Source organism: Oncorhynchus gorbuscha, linkage group LG10 (assembly GCF_021184085.1).
Source record: "Oncorhynchus gorbuscha isolate QuinsamMale2020 ecotype Even-year linkage group LG10, OgorEven_v1.0, whole genome shotgun sequence".
Taxonomy (NCBI): Eukaryota; Metazoa; Chordata; class Actinopteri; order Salmoniformes; family Salmonidae; genus Oncorhynchus; species Oncorhynchus gorbuscha.
The window spans coordinates 95738139-95757822 of NC_060182.1; the positions used below are offsets into that span (position 1 = coordinate 95738139).

General features: G+C 50.1%; 1 protein-coding gene across 2 annotated transcripts in view; it reads left to right on the plus strand.

Annotated features, from left to right (window-relative positions):
- The window catches only part of LOC124046800 (RNA-binding protein 25-like), a 58385-nt gene that overhangs the window by 24878 nt on the left and 13823 nt on the right, over window positions 1-19684 (plus strand). For both annotated transcript variants that reach the window (XM_046367556.1, XM_046367557.1), the window contains exons 8-11: window positions 1562-1645; window positions 13824-14131; window positions 14791-14902; window positions 17016-17105. In XM_046367556.1, the coding sequence (XP_046223512.1) occupies window positions 1562-1645; window positions 13824-14131; window positions 14791-14902; window positions 17016-17105 (594 nt within the window). The remainder of the gene's footprint in view (window positions 1-1561; window positions 1646-13823; window positions 14132-14790; window positions 14903-17015; window positions 17106-19684) is intronic.

Sequence of the window (19684 nt, forward strand, 5' to 3'; positions counted from 1 at the left end):
AGCGTCCGTTCCGCTGGACAGAGGAGGTAGTAGCGTCCGTTCCGCTGGACAGAGGAGGTAGTAGCGTCCGTTCCGCTGGACAGAGGAGGTAGTAGCGTCCGTTCCGCTGGACAGAGGAGGTAGTAGCGTCCGTTCCGCTGGACAGAGGAGGTAGTAGCGTCCGTTCCGCTGGACAGAGGAGGTAGTAGCGTCCGTTCCGCTGGACAGAGGAGGTAGTAGCGTCCGTTCCGTTCCGTTCTGGACAGAGGAGGTAGTAGCGTCCGTTCCGCTGGACAGAGGAGGTAGTAGCGTCCGTTCCGCTGGACAGAGGAGGTTCCGCTGGACAGAGGAGGTAGTAGCGTCCGTTCCGCTGGACAGAGGAGGTAGTAGCGTCCGTTCCGCTGGACAGAGGAGGTAGTAGCGTCCGTTCCGCTGGACAGAGGAGGTAGTAGCGTCCGTTCCGCTGGACAGAGGAGGTAGTAGCGTCCGTTCCGCTGGACAGAGGAGGTTCCCGTTCTGGACAGAGGAGGTAGTAGCGTCCGTTCCGCTGGACAGAGGAGGTAGTAGCGTCCGTTCCGCTGGACAGAGGAGGTAGTAGCGTCCGTTCCGCTGGACAGAGGAGGTAGTAGCGTCCGTTCCCCTGGAGAGAGGAGGTAGTAGCGTCCGTTCCCCTGGAGAGAGGAGGTAGTAGCGTCCGTTCCCCTGGAGAGAGGAGGTAGGTAGAGAGGAGGTAGCGTCCGTTCCCCTGGAGAGAGGAGGTAGTAGCGTCCGTTCCCCTGGAGAGAGGAGGTAGTAGCGTCCGTTCCCCTGGAGAGAGGAGGTAGTAGCGTCCGTTCCCCTGGAGAGAGGAGGTAGTAGCGTCCGTTCCCCTGGAGAGAGGAGGTAGTAGCGTCCGTTCCCCTGGAGAGAGGAGGTAGTAGAGGAGGTAGTAGCTTCCGTTCCCCTGGAGAGAGGAGGTAGTAGCGTCTGTTCCCCTGGAGAGAGGAGGTAGTAGCGTCTGTTCCCCTGGAGAGAGGAGGTAGTAGCGTCTGTTCCCCTGGAGAGAGGAGGTAGTAGCGTCTGTTCCCCTGGAGAGAGGAGGTAGTAGCGTCTGTTCCCCTGGAGAGAGGAGGTAGTAGCGTCCGTTCTCCTGGAGAGAGGAGGTAGTAGCGTCCGTTCCCCTGGAGAGAGGAGGGAGTTGCGTCCGTTCCCCTGGAGAGAGGAGGTAGTAGCGTCTGTTCCCCTGGAGAGAGGAGGTAGTAGCGTCTGTTCCCCTGGAGAGAGGAGGTAGTAGCGTCCGTTCCCCTGGAGAGAGGAGGTAGTAGCGTCCGTTCCCCTGGAGAGAGGAGGTAGTAGCATCCGTTTCTCCTATTTAAAGCACGTGATGAGAGATATTGTCGATGTTGTTTTACATGGAGTGTTTTTTTTTTTGTTCACTTGTTTTCCAGGAGGAGGCGCTTAACCTGCAGCCATTTTCTTTTTTTCTTTTCTGTAAATCGCTACGCTAACTTCTGGCCCGTCCTGGACCTTGTTTCAGCAGTGTCGTTTGGTGACGGGAGAAGGACATGTTATGAACCTGATAGCACGTTTATCTGTTTCCCAGGAGGACATCAATGTGATGGAGATGGAAGATGACAAAAGAGACCTGATATCCAGGGAGATCAGTAAATTCAGAGACACTCACAAGGTAAAAAACTACAATACCCATATCTAGAGCATACCCAGTGTAGTTTTAACATCCCTGTCAATGACTGGACTACAAATTAATGTATTGACCCCCATTTCTTACATCCTAACATTAATTTCAAATAGTTCAGATATTTGCGAATTTTGTTCAATTGAACTTGATAAAAAAAAATTAAATAGAAAATATATATTTTATTGACAATATGTGGAATGTCTGTCAAAGTCAACAACTGATATATTTCAGTTTCCCCAACAGTGTAAAGAGTTACAGGATAAACTGTTAATAACAGTGACTTGGGATGACAGTATACAGTAGAACCTTCAGTTAGACGCAGGACAGGGCGACTCCAGTCCTCGGTGGCCTTATTCAGGGTCACCCCCGCCCCGCCCCGCCCCCCCATCATTCTTAGCAAACACACCGGATTTTTAAACTTAATTGCATTCTAAACTGAAGATCATGAATGAGTTGATTATTGGAGTCAGGTGTGTCAGCTGGGGCACAAGTGTGGCGCTAATCAAGCCCCGCCCCCCTCCCCCGAGGACTGGAGTTACACCCCCCCCCCCCCCCCCCCAAGGCCTGATAGGATGGACGAAATGTTAAAATTCCTCAAAGCTAATCTATTGATTATAACCCCACCATTATGGTAGACATCATATGATGACTAAAGCAAGATGAATCTCAGAGCTTTTGGGGGAAAAGTATGCGAGGATAGGATGTAAGTATCATCTTTTAATTTATCATCTCTACGTCTCGGGCGCTCCCTTCTGCAGGACATGCAAAGGGGCAACTGGTTCTGACACTGTGCTACACTATATATATTTATATATATATATATAAGGTATTCGGGTTCCATTTTGCATACACCAATGTCTTTTAGCTAGTTGGCATGGGTTAAAAGGAGGCCCCTATTGGTTGTGTGAATACAAAGCCAGAGAGCCGAGTGAACCTATGCAGGTCCTTGTGTTGTGTTTTGAAGAAGGCAGACTAGGGACTCAAAATTATGGCCCAGATTCCCCCAGTTTTCCAGAATTCCCGGATTGAAAGATTTATGAAATTACGGGGAATTTTTTGGAAAACCAGGCTATTTTGGGGAAAACTACCTGAGATTTTGCAACCCAAAGGTAGAGACTGAGAGTGAATAACCACCGCAGCTGTTTAAGCAGTCTGTAGTGTAGGGTACTAAAAGCAGGGAGCGTCCCTCCACAGCAGCACTTTAAGATCTGAAGACCAGACAGGTAAGACTCTGTCTGATTTTATCCTCCTCCCTCCCTCGTTCTCTCCCTCTCCTCCTCCCTCCCTCGCTCTCTCCCTCTCCTCCTCCCTCCCTCGCTCTCTCCCTCTCCTCCTCCCTCCCTCCTCCTCCCTCCCTCCCTCGCTCTCTCCCTCTCCTCCTCCCTCCCCCTCTCTCTCCCTCTCCTCCTCCCTCCCTCGCTCTCTCCCTCTCCTCCTCCCTCCCTCCTCCTCTCCTCCCTCCCTCCCCTCCTCCCTCCCTCGCTCCTCTCCCTCTCCTCCTCCCTCCCCTCCCTCTCTCCCTCTCTCCCTCCCTCCCTCGCTCTCCCCCTCTCCCCTCCCTCCTCCTCTCTCCCCTCCTCCCTCCCTCTCTCGCTCCTCTCCCTCCTCCCTCCCTCTCTCCTCTCCCCCTCTCCCTCTCTCCCTCCTCTCCCTCTCTCCCTCTCCCTCCTCCCCCTCCTCCCTCCCTCGCTCTCTCCCTCTCCTCCTCCTCTCTCGCCTCCGCTCTCTCCCTCCCTCGCTCTCTCCCTCTCCTCTCTCTCTCCTCGCTCTCTCCCTCTCGCTCTCCTCCTCCTCCCTCGCTCGCTCTCTCCCTCTCGCTCTCTCCCCCTCTCTCGCTCTCTCCCTCTCGCTCTCTCTCCCTCTCTCTCTCCTCTCGCTCTCTCCCTCTCGCCTCTCTCCCTCTCCTCTCCCTCTCCCTCCCTCTCTCCCTCTCTCCCTCTCTCCCTCCCCTCTCTCCCACCTCCTCCCTCTCTCGCTCTCTCCCTCCCCTCCTCCCTCCCTCTCGCTCTCTCCCTCCCCTCCTCCCCCTCTCTCCTCTCTCCCTCTCTCTCCCTCGCTCTCCCTCCCCTCCTCCCTCTCTCGCTCTCTCCCTCCTCTCGCTCTCTCCTCCCCTCCTCTCTCGCTCTCTCCCTCTCTCCCTCGCTCTCTCCCACCCTCTCCCTCGCTCTCTCCCTCTCTCGCTCTCTCCCTCTCGCTCTCTCCCTCTCGCTCTCCTCCCTCCCTCCTCGCTCTCTCCCCCTCCCTCGCTCTCTCCCTCTCCCTCCCTCGCTCCCTCCCCTCCTCCCTCCCTCTCTCTCCCACCCTCCTCCCTCTCCTCGCTCTCCCACCCCTCCTCCCTCCCTCGCTCTCTCCCACCCTCCCTCTCCCTCCCTCCCTCTCTCCTCTCTCCCTCCTCCCTCCCCCTCCCTCGCTCTCTCCCTCTCCCCTCCCTCCCTCTCTCCTCTCTCCCTCCCTCGCTCTCTCCCTCCCTCCCCCTCCTCCCTCCCCTCGCTCTCCTCCCTCCCTCGCTCTCTCCTCCCTCCTCGCTCTCTCCTCCCTCCTCCCCTCCCTCGCTCTCTCCCACCCCTCCCTCCCTTGCTCTCTCTCCTCCCCTCCCTCCCTCGCTCGCTCTCCCTCCCTCCCCCTCCTCCCTCCTCGCTCCCACCCCTCTCCCTCCCGCTCTCTCCCCCCTCCCTCCCCTCGCTCTCTCCCTCCCTCCCCTCCTCCCTCCCTCCCTCCCTCCCTCCTCCCTCCTCCCTCCCTCGCTCTCCCCCCCTCCTCCCTCGCTCGCTCTCTCCCACCCCTCCTCCCTCCCTCGCTCTCTCCCACCCCTCCTCCCTCCCTCCCTCCCTCTCTCCCACCCCTCCTCCCTCCCTCGCTCTCTCCCACCCCTCCTCCCTCCCTCGCTCTCTCCCACCCCTCCTCCCTCCCTCGCTCTCTCCCACCCCTCCTCCCTCCCTCGCTCTCCCCACCCCTCCTCCCTCCCTCGCTCTCTCCCACCCCTCCTCCCTCCCTCGCTCTCTCCCACCCCTCCTCCCTCCCTCGCTCTCTCCCCCTCCCTCCCTCCCTCGCTCTCTCCCTCCTCCTCCCTCCCTCGCTCTCTCCCACCCCTCCTCCCCCTCCCTCGCTCTCCCCCCCTCCTCCCTCCCTCGCTCTCCCCCCCTCCTCCCTCCCTCGCTCTCTCCCCCCCTCCCCCTCCTCCTCTCGCTCTCTCCCCTCCCTCCTCCCTCCCTCGCTCCCTCCCTCCCTCTCCTCCCTCCCCTCGCTCTCTCCCCCCTCTCCTCCCTCCCTCGCTCTCTCCTCCCCTCCCTCGCTCGCTCTCCCTCCTCCTCCTCCCTCCCTCGCTCTCTCCCTCTCCTCCCTCCCTCGCTCTCTCCCTCTCCTCCCTCCCTCGCTCTCTCCCTCTCCTCCCTCCCTCGCTCTCTCCCTCTCCTCCCTCCCTCGCTCTCTCCCCTCCCTCCTCCCTCCCCCTCGCTCTCTCCTCCTCCCTCCCTCGCTCTCTCCCACTCCTCCTCCCTCCCTCGCTCTCTCCCACCCCTCCTCCCTCCCTCGCTCTCTCCCACCCCTCCTCCCTCCCTCGCTCTCTCCCACCCCTCCTCCCTCCCTCGCTCGCTCTCCCTCCCTCGCTCTCCCCACCCTCCCTCCCTCGCTCTCTCCCACCCCTCCTCCCTCCCCTCGCTCTCTCCCACCCCTCCTCCCTCGCTCGCTCCCACCCTCTCCCTCTCCCCTCGCTCCCTCGCTCTCCCTCCCACCCCTCCCCTCCCGCTCTTGCTCACCTCCTCCTCCCTCCCACCCCTCCCTCCCCTCGCTCTCCCCCACCCCTCCCTCGCTCTCCCCCACTCCCTCCCTCTCTCCCCTCTCCCACCCTCTCCCCCTCCCTCCCTCCCTCTCTCTTGCTCCCCTCCCCCCTCTCCCTCCTCCTCCCCCCTCGCTCTCCCACCCCTCCTCCCCCTCGCTCTCCCCACTCCCTCCCTCCCTCCCCCCCACCCCTCCCCCTCGCTCTCCCCCCCTCCCTCGCTCTCCCCCCCACCTCCCTCGCTCTCCCCCCACTCCCTCGCTCTCCCCCTCCCTCGCTCTCCCCCTCCCTCGCTCTCCCCCCTCCCCCTCGCTCTCCCCCACCCTCGCTCTCCCCCTCCCTCGCTCTCCCCACCCCCTCCCTCCCTCGCCGCTCTCCCACCCCTCCTCCCTCCCTCGCTCTCCCACCCCTCCTCCCTCCCACTCCCACCGCTCTCCCCCTCCCTCGCTCTCCCACCCCTCCCCCCCTCCTCGCTCTCCCACCCCTCCTCCCTCCCTCGCTCTCCCACTCCCTCCCTCCCTCGCTCTCCCCACTCCCTCCCCTCGCTCTCCCCCTCCCTCCCTCCCTCCTCCTCCCTCCTCGCTCTCTCCCACCCTCCCTCCTCGCTCTCCCTCCCTCCCGCTCTCGCCTCTCCCACTCCCTCGCTCTCCCACTCCCTCGCTCTCCCACTCCCTCCCCCTCTCCTCGCTCTCCCCACCCTCTCCCTCTCGCCCCACCCTCTCGCTCTCCCCCACCCCTCCTCCCTCCCTCGCTCTCCCCACCCCTCCTCCCTCCCTCGCTCTCCCCACCCCTCCTCCCTCCTCGCTCGCTCTCCCTCCCCCTCCCTCCCTCGCTCTCCCACCCCTCCTCGCTCTCCCACTCACCTCTCCCTCTCCCTCTCCCTCTCCCACTCCCTCGCTCTCCCACTCCCTCTCGCTCTCCCACTCCTCGCCTCCCACTCCCTCTCCCTCTCCCACTCCCTCTCCCTCTCCCCTCCCTCCCACTCCCCACTCCCACCCTCTCCCTCTCCCACTCCCTCCCACTCCCTCTCCCTCCCTCTCCCACTCCCTCTCCTCTCCCACTCCCACTCCCTCTCGCTCTCCCACTCCCTCTCCTCTCCCACTCCCTCTCGCTCTCCCACTCCCTCTCGCTCTCCCACTCCCTCTCGCTCTCCCACTCCCTCTCGCTCTCCCACTCCCTCTCGCTCTCCCACTCCCTCTCGCTCTCCCACTCCCTCTCGCTCTCCCACTCCCTCTCGCTCTCCCACTCCCTCTCGCTCTCCCTTCCTCTTATATTACCTCTCTCTCTCTTATGTTAAATAAAAACCTTGTTTAGGAACATCACAGAAAGGTTTTATGCTGCTTATTTTCCAGATCTAATAGACTTGGAAGTTTTTAGGGTGAAGAAGAGCACTATTCCCATCATATACAGTGTGTAAGTGGAACGTGAAGGTTCAAGCATGTTAGGAAACATTACCCACACTAAACACCACACATCTAGTGACAGGATCCTACATTACCTCATCGCCAGGGGACTGTTGCGTCAGATATTTTCAGACAGGACAGGGGACTGTTGCATCAGAGGTAAGTCCAGACAGGACAGGGGACTGTTGCGTCAGAGGTAAGTCCAGACAGGACATTACATTACATTACATTTAAGTCATTTAGCAGACGCTCTTATCCAGAGCGACTTACAAATTGGACAGGGGACTGTTGTGTCAGGGGTAAGTCCAGACAGGACAGGGGACTGTTGCATCAGAGGTATTTTCAGACAGGACAGGGGACTGTTGCGTCAGATATTTTCAGACAGGACAGGGGACTGTTGCATCAGAGGTAAGTCCAGACAGGACAGGGGACTGTTGCATCAGAGGTAAGTCCAGACAGGACAGGGGACTGTTGCGTCAGAGGTAAGTCCAGACAGGACAGGGGACTGTTGCGTCAGAGGTAAGTCCAGACAGGACAGGGGACTGTTGCGTCAGAGGTAAGTCCAGACAGGACAGGGGACTGTTGCATCAGAGGTAAGTCCAGACAGGACAGGGGACTGTTGCATCAGAGGTAAGTCCAGACAGGACAGGGGACTGTTGCGTCAGAGGTAAGTCCAGACAGGACAGGGGACTGTTGTGTCAGAGGTAAGTCCAGACAGGACAGGGGACTGTTGCATCAGAGGTAAGTCCAGACAGGACAGGGGACTGTTGCATTAGAGGTATTTTCAGACAGGACAGGGGACTGTTGCATTAGAGGTAAGTCCAGACAGGACAGGGAACATTCTAGAACATCAGTTTAATCCAAAGGGAAGTGAGAGATGTAGTGGAGGGAAATCTTTGCTAAATCTCTTTCAGCTCCAGCTTTCTCTATTCTATTTCCTCTCCTTCTTCTTCTCTCTGACAGGACAGGAGACCCACAGTTCAGTTTAGTCCAGCAGATTTACACGTTGTAGTTTCTCTTATACTGATCCCACTATCCAGCACAAAATTGACAAACATCATTCAATGGCATTTGACCAGCTCAAATGTATTGCCATCGTAATGAATGGGGCATATAGCCATAGCATTTTTATTGTTGTATTGAGGTACCATATTGGTGAGGTTCCGTATCTCTCTGTATGGTAAGGGCTGTTGGTACTCTTGTCTCTGTCTGGTGTTGTGTTAATCACTCTGTTGGTCTGAGACGATCTGACGATGGACATCAGAAGACTACCTCTGGGTAAGAACAGCTCTATGATTTCATTCCTTTTACCCAAACTGGAATTACCTACCTGCATTGACTCTCTCTAACACCAATGTAAAAGATGACCATTTTGTATCTAAACTTGTCTGTTTAATGTGGTGTGATTTTAACTGGATAATGTGTACAGTGAATTAATGACTGGTCCATCGTAAGGGATCGATGAACAGATATATTTTGCCACTTTTTTTATTTTTATTTTGTTTCTGTGAACTTGACCTGCTCTTCCTCACAGGAGTAGCTTGTAGGCTTGTAGGGGCAGAGACAGACGCGCTGAGTGAGTCCGTAATTCATCACCTGTAAGTCACAAACAACCAATTAGCCCCACAAAGGATCCATCTCTATTTCCTGTTTTTCTGAGAGAAGTGAACCCTGATGTGTGTTTCTGTGCTGTTAATACATAAAACAACAACAACAGTTTGTTTTGGTTCACTTTGAAATCTTCTGAATGTCGCTAGCTAAATTATTTATGGTAACTAGCTAGATAAAGTGGTTTCCACTGTCTCCAGATTGGGATTTTTGGGCTCTGATAAGTACATACCCCAACCAGAAGTCATGGATTACAGGCAACATCTGCACTGAGTTTAAGGCTAGAGCTTCTGCTTTCGAGGAGCGGGGATAGTAATCCGGATGCTTATAAGAAATCCCGCTAAGACCTCCAACGAACCATCAAACAGGTAAAGCATCAATACAGGACTAAAATCGAATCCTACGACACAATGCATGTGGCAGTGCTTGAAAGCTATCATGGATTACAAAGGGAAACCCAGCCGCGAGCTGCCCAGAGGATCTAAATGTCTACTCTGCTCGCTTCGAGACAAGTAACTCTGAGCCATGCATGAGAACATCAGCTGTTTTCCGGACGACTATGTGATCTCACTTTCCGTTGCCAATGTGAGTAAGACCTTTAGCGGAACCCCTCGCCAACAGCCAATGAAATTGCAGGGCGCCAAATACAAATCAACAAATCTCATAAATCAAATTTGTCAAACATACAAGTATTAGGCACCATTTTAAAGATACAATTCTCGTTAATCCAGCCACAGTGTCTGATTTAAAAAAGAAATGCTTTACAGCGAAAGCTCCACAAACGATTATGTTAGGTCACCACCAACGCACAGAAAAACCCAGCCATTTTTACAGCCAAAGAGAGGAGTCACAAAAAGCACAAATAGAGATAAAAATGAATCACTAACCTTTGATCTTCATCAGATGACACTCATAGGACTTCATATAACATAATACATGTATGTTTTGTTCGTATTTATATCCAAAAATCTCATTTTACATTGGTGTGTTATGTTCAGTAGTTTAGAAACATGATTTTGCCGAGAGCCACATGAATTCATAGAAATACTAATGTTGATGAAAATTCAAGTGTTATGCATGGAACTTTAGATACATTTCTCCTTAACGCAACCGCTGTGTCAGATTTTTTTTTAAATTTACAGAAAAAGCATAATCTGAGTATGACTCTCAGAGCCCAAACCAGCCAAAAGAAATATCCGCCATGTTGCGCAGTCAACATTAGTCAGAAATAGCATTATAAATATTCACTTACCTTTGATGATCTTCATCATAATGCACTCCCAGGTATCGCAGTTCCACAATAAATGTTTGTTTTGTTCGATAATGTCCATTTATGTCTAAATAGCTTATTTTGTTAGGGCGTTTGGTCAACAAATCCAAACGCTCGTTCAGGTCCAGCCGAACGTCGGATGAAAAGTTCAAAAAGTTATATTACAGGTCGTAGAAACTTCTCAAACTAAGTATAGAAACTTCTCAAACTAAGTATAGAATCAATCTTTAGGATGTTTTTATCATAAATGTTCAATAATGTTCCAGCCGGAGAATTCCATTGGCTGTAGAAAAGCAATGGAACGAGAGATACCTCTCATGTGAACGCGCGTGACTGAGAACGAGGCTGCTGCCAGACCACTTAGTCAAACAGCTCATTTGCTCCCCCTTCACAGTAGAAGCCTGAAACAACGTTCTAAAGACGGTTGACATCTAGTGGAAGCCTTAGGAAGTGCAACATGACCCATATCCCACTGTGTTTCGATAGGGACTGAGTTCAAAAACTACAAACCTCATATTTCCCACTTCCTGTTTGGATTTTTCTCAGGTTTCCGCCTGCCATATGAGTTCTGTTATACTCACAGACATCATTCAAACAGTTTTAGAAACTTTAGAGTGTTTTCTATCCAATACTACTAATAATATACATGTATTAGCATCTGGGACAGAGTAGGAGGCAGTTCACTCTGGGCACGCTATTCATCCAAAAGTGAAAATGCTGCCCCGTACCCCAAAGAAGTTTAACAGGTTAATATGCGCAAGGCCAGATGAAATACCAGGATGTACCATGGGAATACACTGACCAGCTAGCTGGCAAGTGTCTTCACTGACTTTCTTTACTTATCCCTGACCCTGTAATACCTACATATTTCAAGCAGACCCCCATTGTCCATGTACACCCAAGAACGCCAAGGTAACCTGCCTAAATGACTACCGACCCCGTAGCACTCAGATCTATAACTATGAAAGACTGGTCATGGATCACATCAACACCATCATCCCAGAAACCTTAGACCCACACCAATTTGCATACCGCCCCAAAAGATCCATACTGCCCTCACCCACCTGGACAAAAGGAATACCTATTCAAAAATGCTGTACATTGACTATAGCTCAGCATTCAACACTAGTCCCTTCCAAGCTTCCAAGCTCAGGACCCTGTGGACATCTCTGTCTGCAACTGGATCCTGGACTTCCTGATGAGCAGCCCCCAGGTTGCGAGGGTAAGCTTCCTGCCATCCAGGACCTCTATACCAGTGTCAGAGGAAGGCCCCAAAATATTGTCCAACTCCAGCCACCCAAGTCATAGACACACACTTGACTCTACACACACACACACACACACACTCCGGTACTGCTTGCCGTGCAGTAGCAGAGAGAACAGTCTATGACTAGGGTGGCTGGAATCTTTGACAATTTTTAGGTCCTTCCTCTGACACCGCCTGGTATAGCGGTCCTGGATTGCAGGAAGCTTGGCCACAGTGATGTACTGGGCCATACGCACTACCCTCTGTAGAGCTTTGCGGTCGGAGGCCGAGCAGTTGCCATACCAGACGATGATGCAACCAGTCTGGATGCTCTCAATGGTGCCGGTGTAGAACTTTTTGAGGATCCATGCCAAATCTTTTCAGTCTCCTGAGGGGGAATAGGCGTTGTCGTGTTGATGATGTGGACACCAAGGAACTTGAAGCTCTCAACCTGCTCCACTGCAGCCCCGTGGATGAGAATGAGGGCATTCTCGGTCCTCCTTTTCCTGTAGTCCACAATCATCTCCTCTGTCTTGATCACGTTGAGGGAGAAGTTGTTGTCCTTGCATCACACTTCCAGGTCTCTGACCACCTCCATATAGGCTGTCTCGTTGTCGGTGATCAGACAAATCAAAATCAAATCAAATCAAATACATGGAGCTGATATCTCAAAGTGCTGTACAGAAACCCAGCCTAAAACCCCAAACAGCAAACAATGCTATTGTGTCATCAGCAAACTTAATGATGGGGTTGGAGTCATGCTTGTTCATGCAGTCATGGGTGAACAGGGTGTACAGGAGGGGACAAAGAACACAATCCTGGGGGGCGCCCGTGTTGAAAATCAGTGTGACAGATGTGATGTTGCCTACCCTTACCAGGAACCAGTTGCAGAGGGGAGATGTTTAGTCCCAGCGTCCTTAGTTTAGTGATGAGCTTTGTGAGAACTATGGTGTTGAATGCTGAGCAGTAGTCAATGAACAGAATTCTCATGTAGGTTACTTTTGTCCATATGGGAAAGGGCTTTGTGGGGTGCAATAGATTTTGCATCATCTGTGTATGTGTTGGGGCGATATGCAAATTGGAATAGGTCTAAGGTTTCTGGGATGATGGTGTTGATGTGAACCATGACCAGCCTTTCAAAGCACTTCATGGCTACAGATGTGAGTGCTATGTGTCGGTAGTCCTTGGGCACAGGGACTATGGTGGTCTGTGTGAAATGTGTGGGCATTACGGACTCGGCCAGGGACAGGTTGAAAATGTCAGTGAAGACACTTGCCAGTTGGTCAGCGCATGCTCGGAGTACACGTCCTGGTATTCCGTCTGGCCCTGTGGCCTTGTGAACGTTGACCTGTATAAAGGTCTTACTCACAGCGATTACGGTGAGCGTGATCACATAGTCATCCAGAACAGCTGGTGCTGTCATGCATGCTTCAGTGTTGTTTGCTTCGAAGAGCGCATAGAAGTCATTTAGCTCGTTTGGTAGGCTTGTCACTGTGCAGCTCGCGGCTGGGCTTTCTTTTGTAGTCTGTAATACTTTGCAAGCCCTCCCGCATAGGATTCAATCTTAGTCCTGTATTTACTCTTTGCCTGGATTCTGGTTGGTACGTACAGTCACTGTAGGGACAATATCATCGATGCACTTATTAAGGAAGCCGGTGACTGATGTGGTATACTCCTCAATGCCATCGGATGAGTCCCGGAACATATTCCAGTCTGTGGTAGCAAAACTGTCCTGTAGCTTAGCATCTGCGTCATCTGATCACTTCCGTATTGAGCGAGTCATTGGTACTTCCTGCTTTAGTTTTATCTCGTAAGCAGGAATCAGGAGGATAAAATTATGGTCAGATTTTCCAAATGGAGAGCGAGGGAGAGCTTTGTACACGTGTCTGTGTGTGGAGTCTAGGTGGTCTAGAGTTTTTTTCCCCTCTAGTTGCACATGTGACATGCTGGTAGAAATGAGGTCAAACAGATGTAATTTTCCCTGCATTAATGTCCCCAGCCACTAGGAGCGCCACTTCTGGATGAGCATTTTCCTGTTTGCTTACGGCTTTATACAGTTTGTTGAGTGCGGTCTTAGTGCCTGCATCAGTTTGTGGTGGTCAATAGACAGCTACGAAAAATATAGATGCTAAACTCTCTTGGTAAATAGTGTGATTTACATTTTATCGTGAAATACTCTACCTCAGATGAGCAAAACCTTCAGTTCCTTAATATTTGATTTCGTGCACCAGCTGTTATTGACCAAAAGACACAGACCGCCACCCTTTGTCTTACCGGATGCAGCTTTTCTGTCCTGCCGACGCAGCATAAACCCAGCCAACTGTATATTATCCATGTCGTCGTTCAGCCACGACTCGGTGAAACATAAGATATTACAGTTTTTTTGGTAGGATAGTCTTGAACGGAGCTCGTCCAGTTTATTCTCCAGTGATTGCACGTTGGCCAATAGGATGGATGGTAGAGGCGGGTTACCTACTCGCCAACAAATTCTCACAAGGCACCCGGACCTCCGTCCCATGTATCGACATCTTCTCTTCGTGCGAATGACAGGGATTTCCTTCATGTCCGGCTCGTTAAAGAAAAAAAAAAACTATGTGCAGTTCGAGGTGAGTAAATCGGTGTTCTGATATATCCAGAAGCTGTTTTCGGTCAAAAGAGACAGTAGCAGAAACATTATGTACAAAATAAGTTACAAACAACGTGAAAAAAAAAATCATAATTTGTTAGGAGCCTGTAAAACGGTAGCCATCTTTTCCGGCGCAGCAGAATGACTAACAGTGTATTCCTTCTTCCTGTAGAAACTGTTGTCCTTGGTGAATACAACTGTAGAGTGATAACACGGGTTACTCCTCTTCTTCCCGTAGAAACTGGAGGAGGAGAAGGGAAAGAAAGAGCAGGAACGGCAAGAGATCGATAAGGACAGGAGGGAGAGGGACAAAGAGAGGGAGCGAGAGAGGGAGCGCCGGGACCGCGAGAGGGAGAAGGAGAGAGAGAAGGAGAAGGAACGAAACGACAACAACAACAAGGAGAGAGAGCGGGACAGAGACCGGGATCGAGAACGGATCGATCGGGACCGTGAACGGACGAGGGAGAGGGAGAGGGGAGACAGAGGAGAGAGGGAGCGCGTGAAGGAGAGGAGTCGAGAAGTCAGCATAGACCGCAGTAGATCCAGGTTGGTATGAGGTTAACACTGAAACAGGTTGGTATGAGGTTAATGCTGAAACAGGTTGGTTTGAGGTTAATGCAGATTCAGGTTGGTATGAGGTTAACACTGAAACAGGTTGGTATGAGGTTAACGCTGAAACTGGTTGGTATGAGGTTAACGCAGATCCAGGTTGGTATGAGGTTAACGCAGATCCAGGTTGTTATGAGGTTAACGCAGATCCAGGTTGGTATGAGGTTAACGCAGATCCAGGTTGGTATGAGGTTAACGCAGATCCAGGTTGGTATGTTAACGAGATCCAGGTTAAGGTTAACGCAGATCCAGGTTGGTATGAGGTTAACGCAGATCCAGGTTGGTATGAGGTGAACGCAGATCCAGGTTGGTATGAGGTGAACACAGAAATATATGGACAGATCCTGGATCAGAATGAATAAGACTATATGGACAGATCCTAGATCAGAATGAATAAGATTATATGGACAGATCCTAGATCAGAATGAATAAGACTATATGGACAGATCCTAGATCAGAATGAATAAGATTATATGGACAGATCCTAGATCAGAATGAATAAGATTACACAGACGGGACAACTGATCCTAGATCAGCGCTCTTGCTCTGAAACACTTAAGTGGCGAGTGTTTGAACTCGCGTCTCTTTTCCTGTAGAGAACGGAGCCGCGATGAGAAGAAACACGACCGCGAGGAGGATCAGGAGGAGGCGTACGAACGCAGGAAACTGGAGAGGAAGATGAGGGACAAGGAGACCGCCTACCAGGAAGTATGTTTGACATGTAGTCCCATGTTTGACGAGGTTTAAAGCCTGAATTTATACCCTACGCAAGTACACGACGCAAGAACTACATTAGCTACGGAAGAATGGTCAATCCACAAACTTGGGCAGCAGGTTTGTTTGTATTTTTGTTTGTATTTGATTTATTTCACCTTTATTTAATTTATTTATTTATTGTCACCTTTATTTAACCAGGTAGGCAAGTTGAGAACAAGTTCTCATTTACAATTGCGACCTGGCCAAGATAAAGCAAAGCAGTTTGACACAAACAACAACAACAGAGTTACACATGGAGTAAAACAAACATACAGTCAATAATACAGTAGAAACAAGTCTATATACACAATGTGAGCAAATGAGGTGAGATAAGGGAGGTAAAGGCAAAAAAAGCCCATGGTGGCGAAGTAAATACAATATAGCAAGTAATACAATAAAACAAATATGTTTGTATATACATTACTGTTCTAAAAGTTTGGGGTCACTTAGAATTTTTTACATTTATTTAACCAGGCAAGTCAGTTAAGAACAAATTCTTATTTTCAATGACGGCCTAGGAACAGTGGGTTAACTGCCTTGTTCAGGGGCGGAACGACAGATTTGTACCTTGTCAGCTCAGGGATTCGATCTTGCAATCTTTCGGTTACTAGTCCAACGCTCTAACCACTAGGCTACCCTGCCGCCCCAAATGTCCTTGTTTTTGAAAGAAAAGCACTTTTCTTTTCTCTTTTTTTGTCCATTTTTAAAATAACATCAAATTGATCAGAAATACAGTGTAGACATTGTTAATGTTGTAAATTACTATTGTAGCTGGAAACGGCTGATTTTTAATGGAATATCACTCCTGTGGTCCAATGGCACGTTGTGTTAGCAAATCCAAGTTTATCATTTTTTTAAAGGCTAATTGATCATTAATTAGAAAACCATTTTGAAATTGTTAGCACAGCTGAAAACTGTTGTTCTGATTAAAGAAGGAGTAAAACTGGCCTTCTTTAGACTAGTTGAGTATCTGGAGCATCAGCATTTGTGGGTTCGATTACAGGCTCAAAATGGCCAGAAACTAAGACCTTTCTTCTGAAACTCGTCAGTCTATTATTGTTCTGAGAAATGAAGGCTGTTGGCGAGAAATTGGCAAGAACCTGAAGATCTCGTACAACGCTGTGTACTGCTCCCTTCACAGAACAGCGCAAACTGGCCCTAACCAGAATTTAAAGAGGAGTGGGAGGCCCCGGTTCACAAGAGGACAAGTACATTAGTGTCTAGTTTGAGAAACAGACGTCTCACAAGTCCTCAACTGGCAGCTTCATTAAATAGTACCCGCAAAACACCAGTCTCAACCTCAACAGTGAAGAGACTTGTATGTGTTTGTTTGTATGCAGGATTACCATTTTGCTAATTGCTATTTTCCATTTTCCAGAGACTTGTGTAGTGTGTAAGTCAGGCTTGACCACTGCAGTATACTGGCATAGCATGGAACACAGCCAGTCTGACTACTCTTTCTCTCAGGCCTAAGGCACTTATTATGTGTCCCAAATGACACCCTATTCTCTATATAGTGCACTACAGTATTTTACAATGTTTTTATATAGTGCACTACTTTTGTCCTGAGCCCGAATGGCTCTGGTGCACTGTGTAGGGTGTCTTTTGGGACTCGGGTTCATACTGGCTCTGTAATAATATATAATAATATATGCCATTTAGCAGACGCTTTTATCCAAAGCGACTTACAGTCATGTGTGCATACATTCTACGTATGGGTGGTCCCGGGGATCGAACCCACTACCCTGGCGTTACAAGCGCCATGCTCTACCAACTGAGCTACAGAAGGCTCTTAAGAGAACTCAATATAACACCTGTCTGTGTATGTACATTATGAAAAGATGCTGATTGGCTGAAACAGCGTTCTATCTGTGTGTTTTATATCAGGCCTGTTTTGATTCAGGGATGCTGATTGGCTAAAACAGCGTTCTATCTGTGTGTTTTATATAAGGCCTGTTTTGATTCAGGGATGCTGATTGGCTAAAACAGCGTTCTATCTGTGTGTTTTATATAAGGCCTGTTTTGATTCAGGGATGCTGATTGGCTGTTGCTCCTCTTGTTTCAGCGTCTGAAGAACTGGGAGATGAGAGAGAGGAAGAAGACTCGGGACTACGAAAAAGAGAACCAACGAGAGGACGAGAGACGGCGTGAGATGGTAGGAGACATCCGGGCCCTAATTGGGCCCACGGGTGATTTTCTGTGTGTGTGTGTGTGTGTGTGTGTGTGTGTGTGTGTGTGTGTGTGTGTGTGTGTGTGTGTGTGTGTGTGTGTGTGTGTGTGTGTGTGTGTGTGTGTGTGTGTGTGTGTGTGTGTGTGTGTGTGTGTGTGTGTGTGTGTGTGTGTGTGTGTGTGTGTGTGTGTGTGTGTGTTCTATTTTCCTCCTAAATAAAAAAGAATCATTCTGACAGTCTGTTAGGAAGTGGATTGTTGTCTTTGTTCTGTTGTCAGGGTTTAGTGTTTCCTTTATATTGGTTACCAAGGCTACGACTAGGGTGTGTGATCATATAGTAATGTAAGCAAGTTTTGAAATGATTATGTTTTAGTCAAATAATTGTTTGGGTTTCTTGCAGTCTACTAATTAGCTGCAATAATGTTCCGGCCCCCTGACCATCCACTAAACAAAAGATCGTCCCGAATCTAGTTGTTGAAAATCTATCGTTCTGCCCCTGAACAAGGCAGTTAACCCACTGTTCCCCTGAGCAAGGCAGTTGACCCACTGTTCCCCTGAACAAGGCAGTTAACCCACTGTTCCCCTGAACAAGGCAGTTCACCCACTGTTCCCCTGAACAAGGCAGTTAACCCACTGTTCCCCTGAGCAGGGCAGTTAACCCACTGTTCCCCTGAGCAAGGCAGTTAACCCACTGTTCCCCCTGAGCAAGGCAGTTAACCCACTGTTCCCAGCTGTTAACCCCTGTTCCCCTGAGGAAGGCAGTTAACCCACTGTTCCCCAGTTAACCCACTGTTCCCCTGAACAAGAGTTCCCCTGAACAAGGTAGTTAACCCACTGTTCCCCTGAACAAGGCAGTGAGCAAGGTTCCCCTGAGTTAACCCACTGTTCCCTGAACAAGGCAAACCCACTGTTCCCCTGACAGTTAACCCACTGTTCCCCCTGACTGTTCCCCCTGAACAAGGCAGTTAACCCACTGTTCCCCCTGAGCAAGGCAGTTAACCCACTGTTCCCCTGAGCAAGTTCCCCCTGCAGTTAACCCACTGTTCCCCTGACAAGGCAGTTAACCCACTGTTCCCCCTGAGCAAGGCAGTTAACCCACTGTTCCCCCTGAGGAAGGCAGTTAACCCACTGTTCCCCCGAGCAAGGTAGTTAACCCACTGTTCCACTGAGCAAGGCAGTTAACCCACTGTTCCCCTGAACAAGACAGTTAACCCCACTGTTCCCCTGAACAAGGCAGTTAACCCACTGTTCCCCTGAGCAAGGCAGTTAACCCACTGTTCCCCTGAGCAAGGCAGTTAACCCACTGTTCCCCTGAGCAAGGTTCCCCTGAGCAAGGTAGTTAACCCACTGTTCCCCTGAACAAGGCAGTTAACCCACTGTTCTCCGGGCGCCGACGATGTCGATAATGGCAGCCCCCCCGCACCTCTCTGATTCAGAGGGGTTGGGTTAAACGTGGAAGACACACCTCTCTGATTCAGAGGGGTTGGGTTAAACGTGGAAGACACACCTCTCTGATTCAGAGGGGTTGGGTTAAACGTGGAAGACACACCTCTCTGATTCAGAGGGGTTGGGGGTTAAATGCGCAAGACATATTTTAGTTGAATGCATTCAGTTCTACAACTGACTAGGTTGTACAACCCCTTTTTCCAGATGCAGTTAAAATAACGTTTTTTAATTTTATTTTATGAAATTTTTAAATTATTTTGTGTCAAATTGCCAATCGTCAACCGATCCCTTATAGGATTAATTGACATATACACAAACATAACAATAATTAACTGTGGTAAAATATCAATACATAATAGCAAATACGTTTATCCAAACAATAATTATATCCCTAGAGCAGTACAATAATATACATACATACAAACACACTGTATATATACACATACATACATTACTGATCTAAAGTTTTAGAACACCTACTCATTCAAGGATTTTTCTTTATTTTTACTATTTTCTACATTGTTGATTATAGTGAAGACATCAAAACTATGAAATAACCACATATGGAATCATGTAGTCACCAAAAAAAGTGTTAAACAAATCAAAATTATATTTTATATTTGAGATTCTTCAAAGTAGCCACCCTTTTGCCTTGATGATAGCTTTGCACACTCTTGGCATTCTCTCAACCAGCTTCACCTGGAATGCTTTTCCAACTGTCTTGAAGGAGTTCCCACATATGCTGAGCACTTGTTGGCTGCTTTTCATTCACTCTGTCGTCCGACTCATCCCAAACCATCTCATTTGGGTTGAGGCCAGGTGATTGTGGAGGCCAAGTCATCTGATGCAGCACTCCACCACTCTCCTTCTTCAAATAGCCCTTACACAGCCTGGAGGTGTGTTGGGTCATTGTGCTGTTGAAAAACAAATGATAGTCCCACTAAGTCCAAACCAGGCGGGATGGCGTTATCACTGCAGAATACTGTGATAGCAATGCTGGATAAGTGTGCCTTGAATTCCAACTAAATCACAGACAGTGTCACCAGCTAAGCACCCCCACACCATCACACCTCCTCCTCCATGCTTCACCATGCGGAGATCATCCGTTCACCTACTCT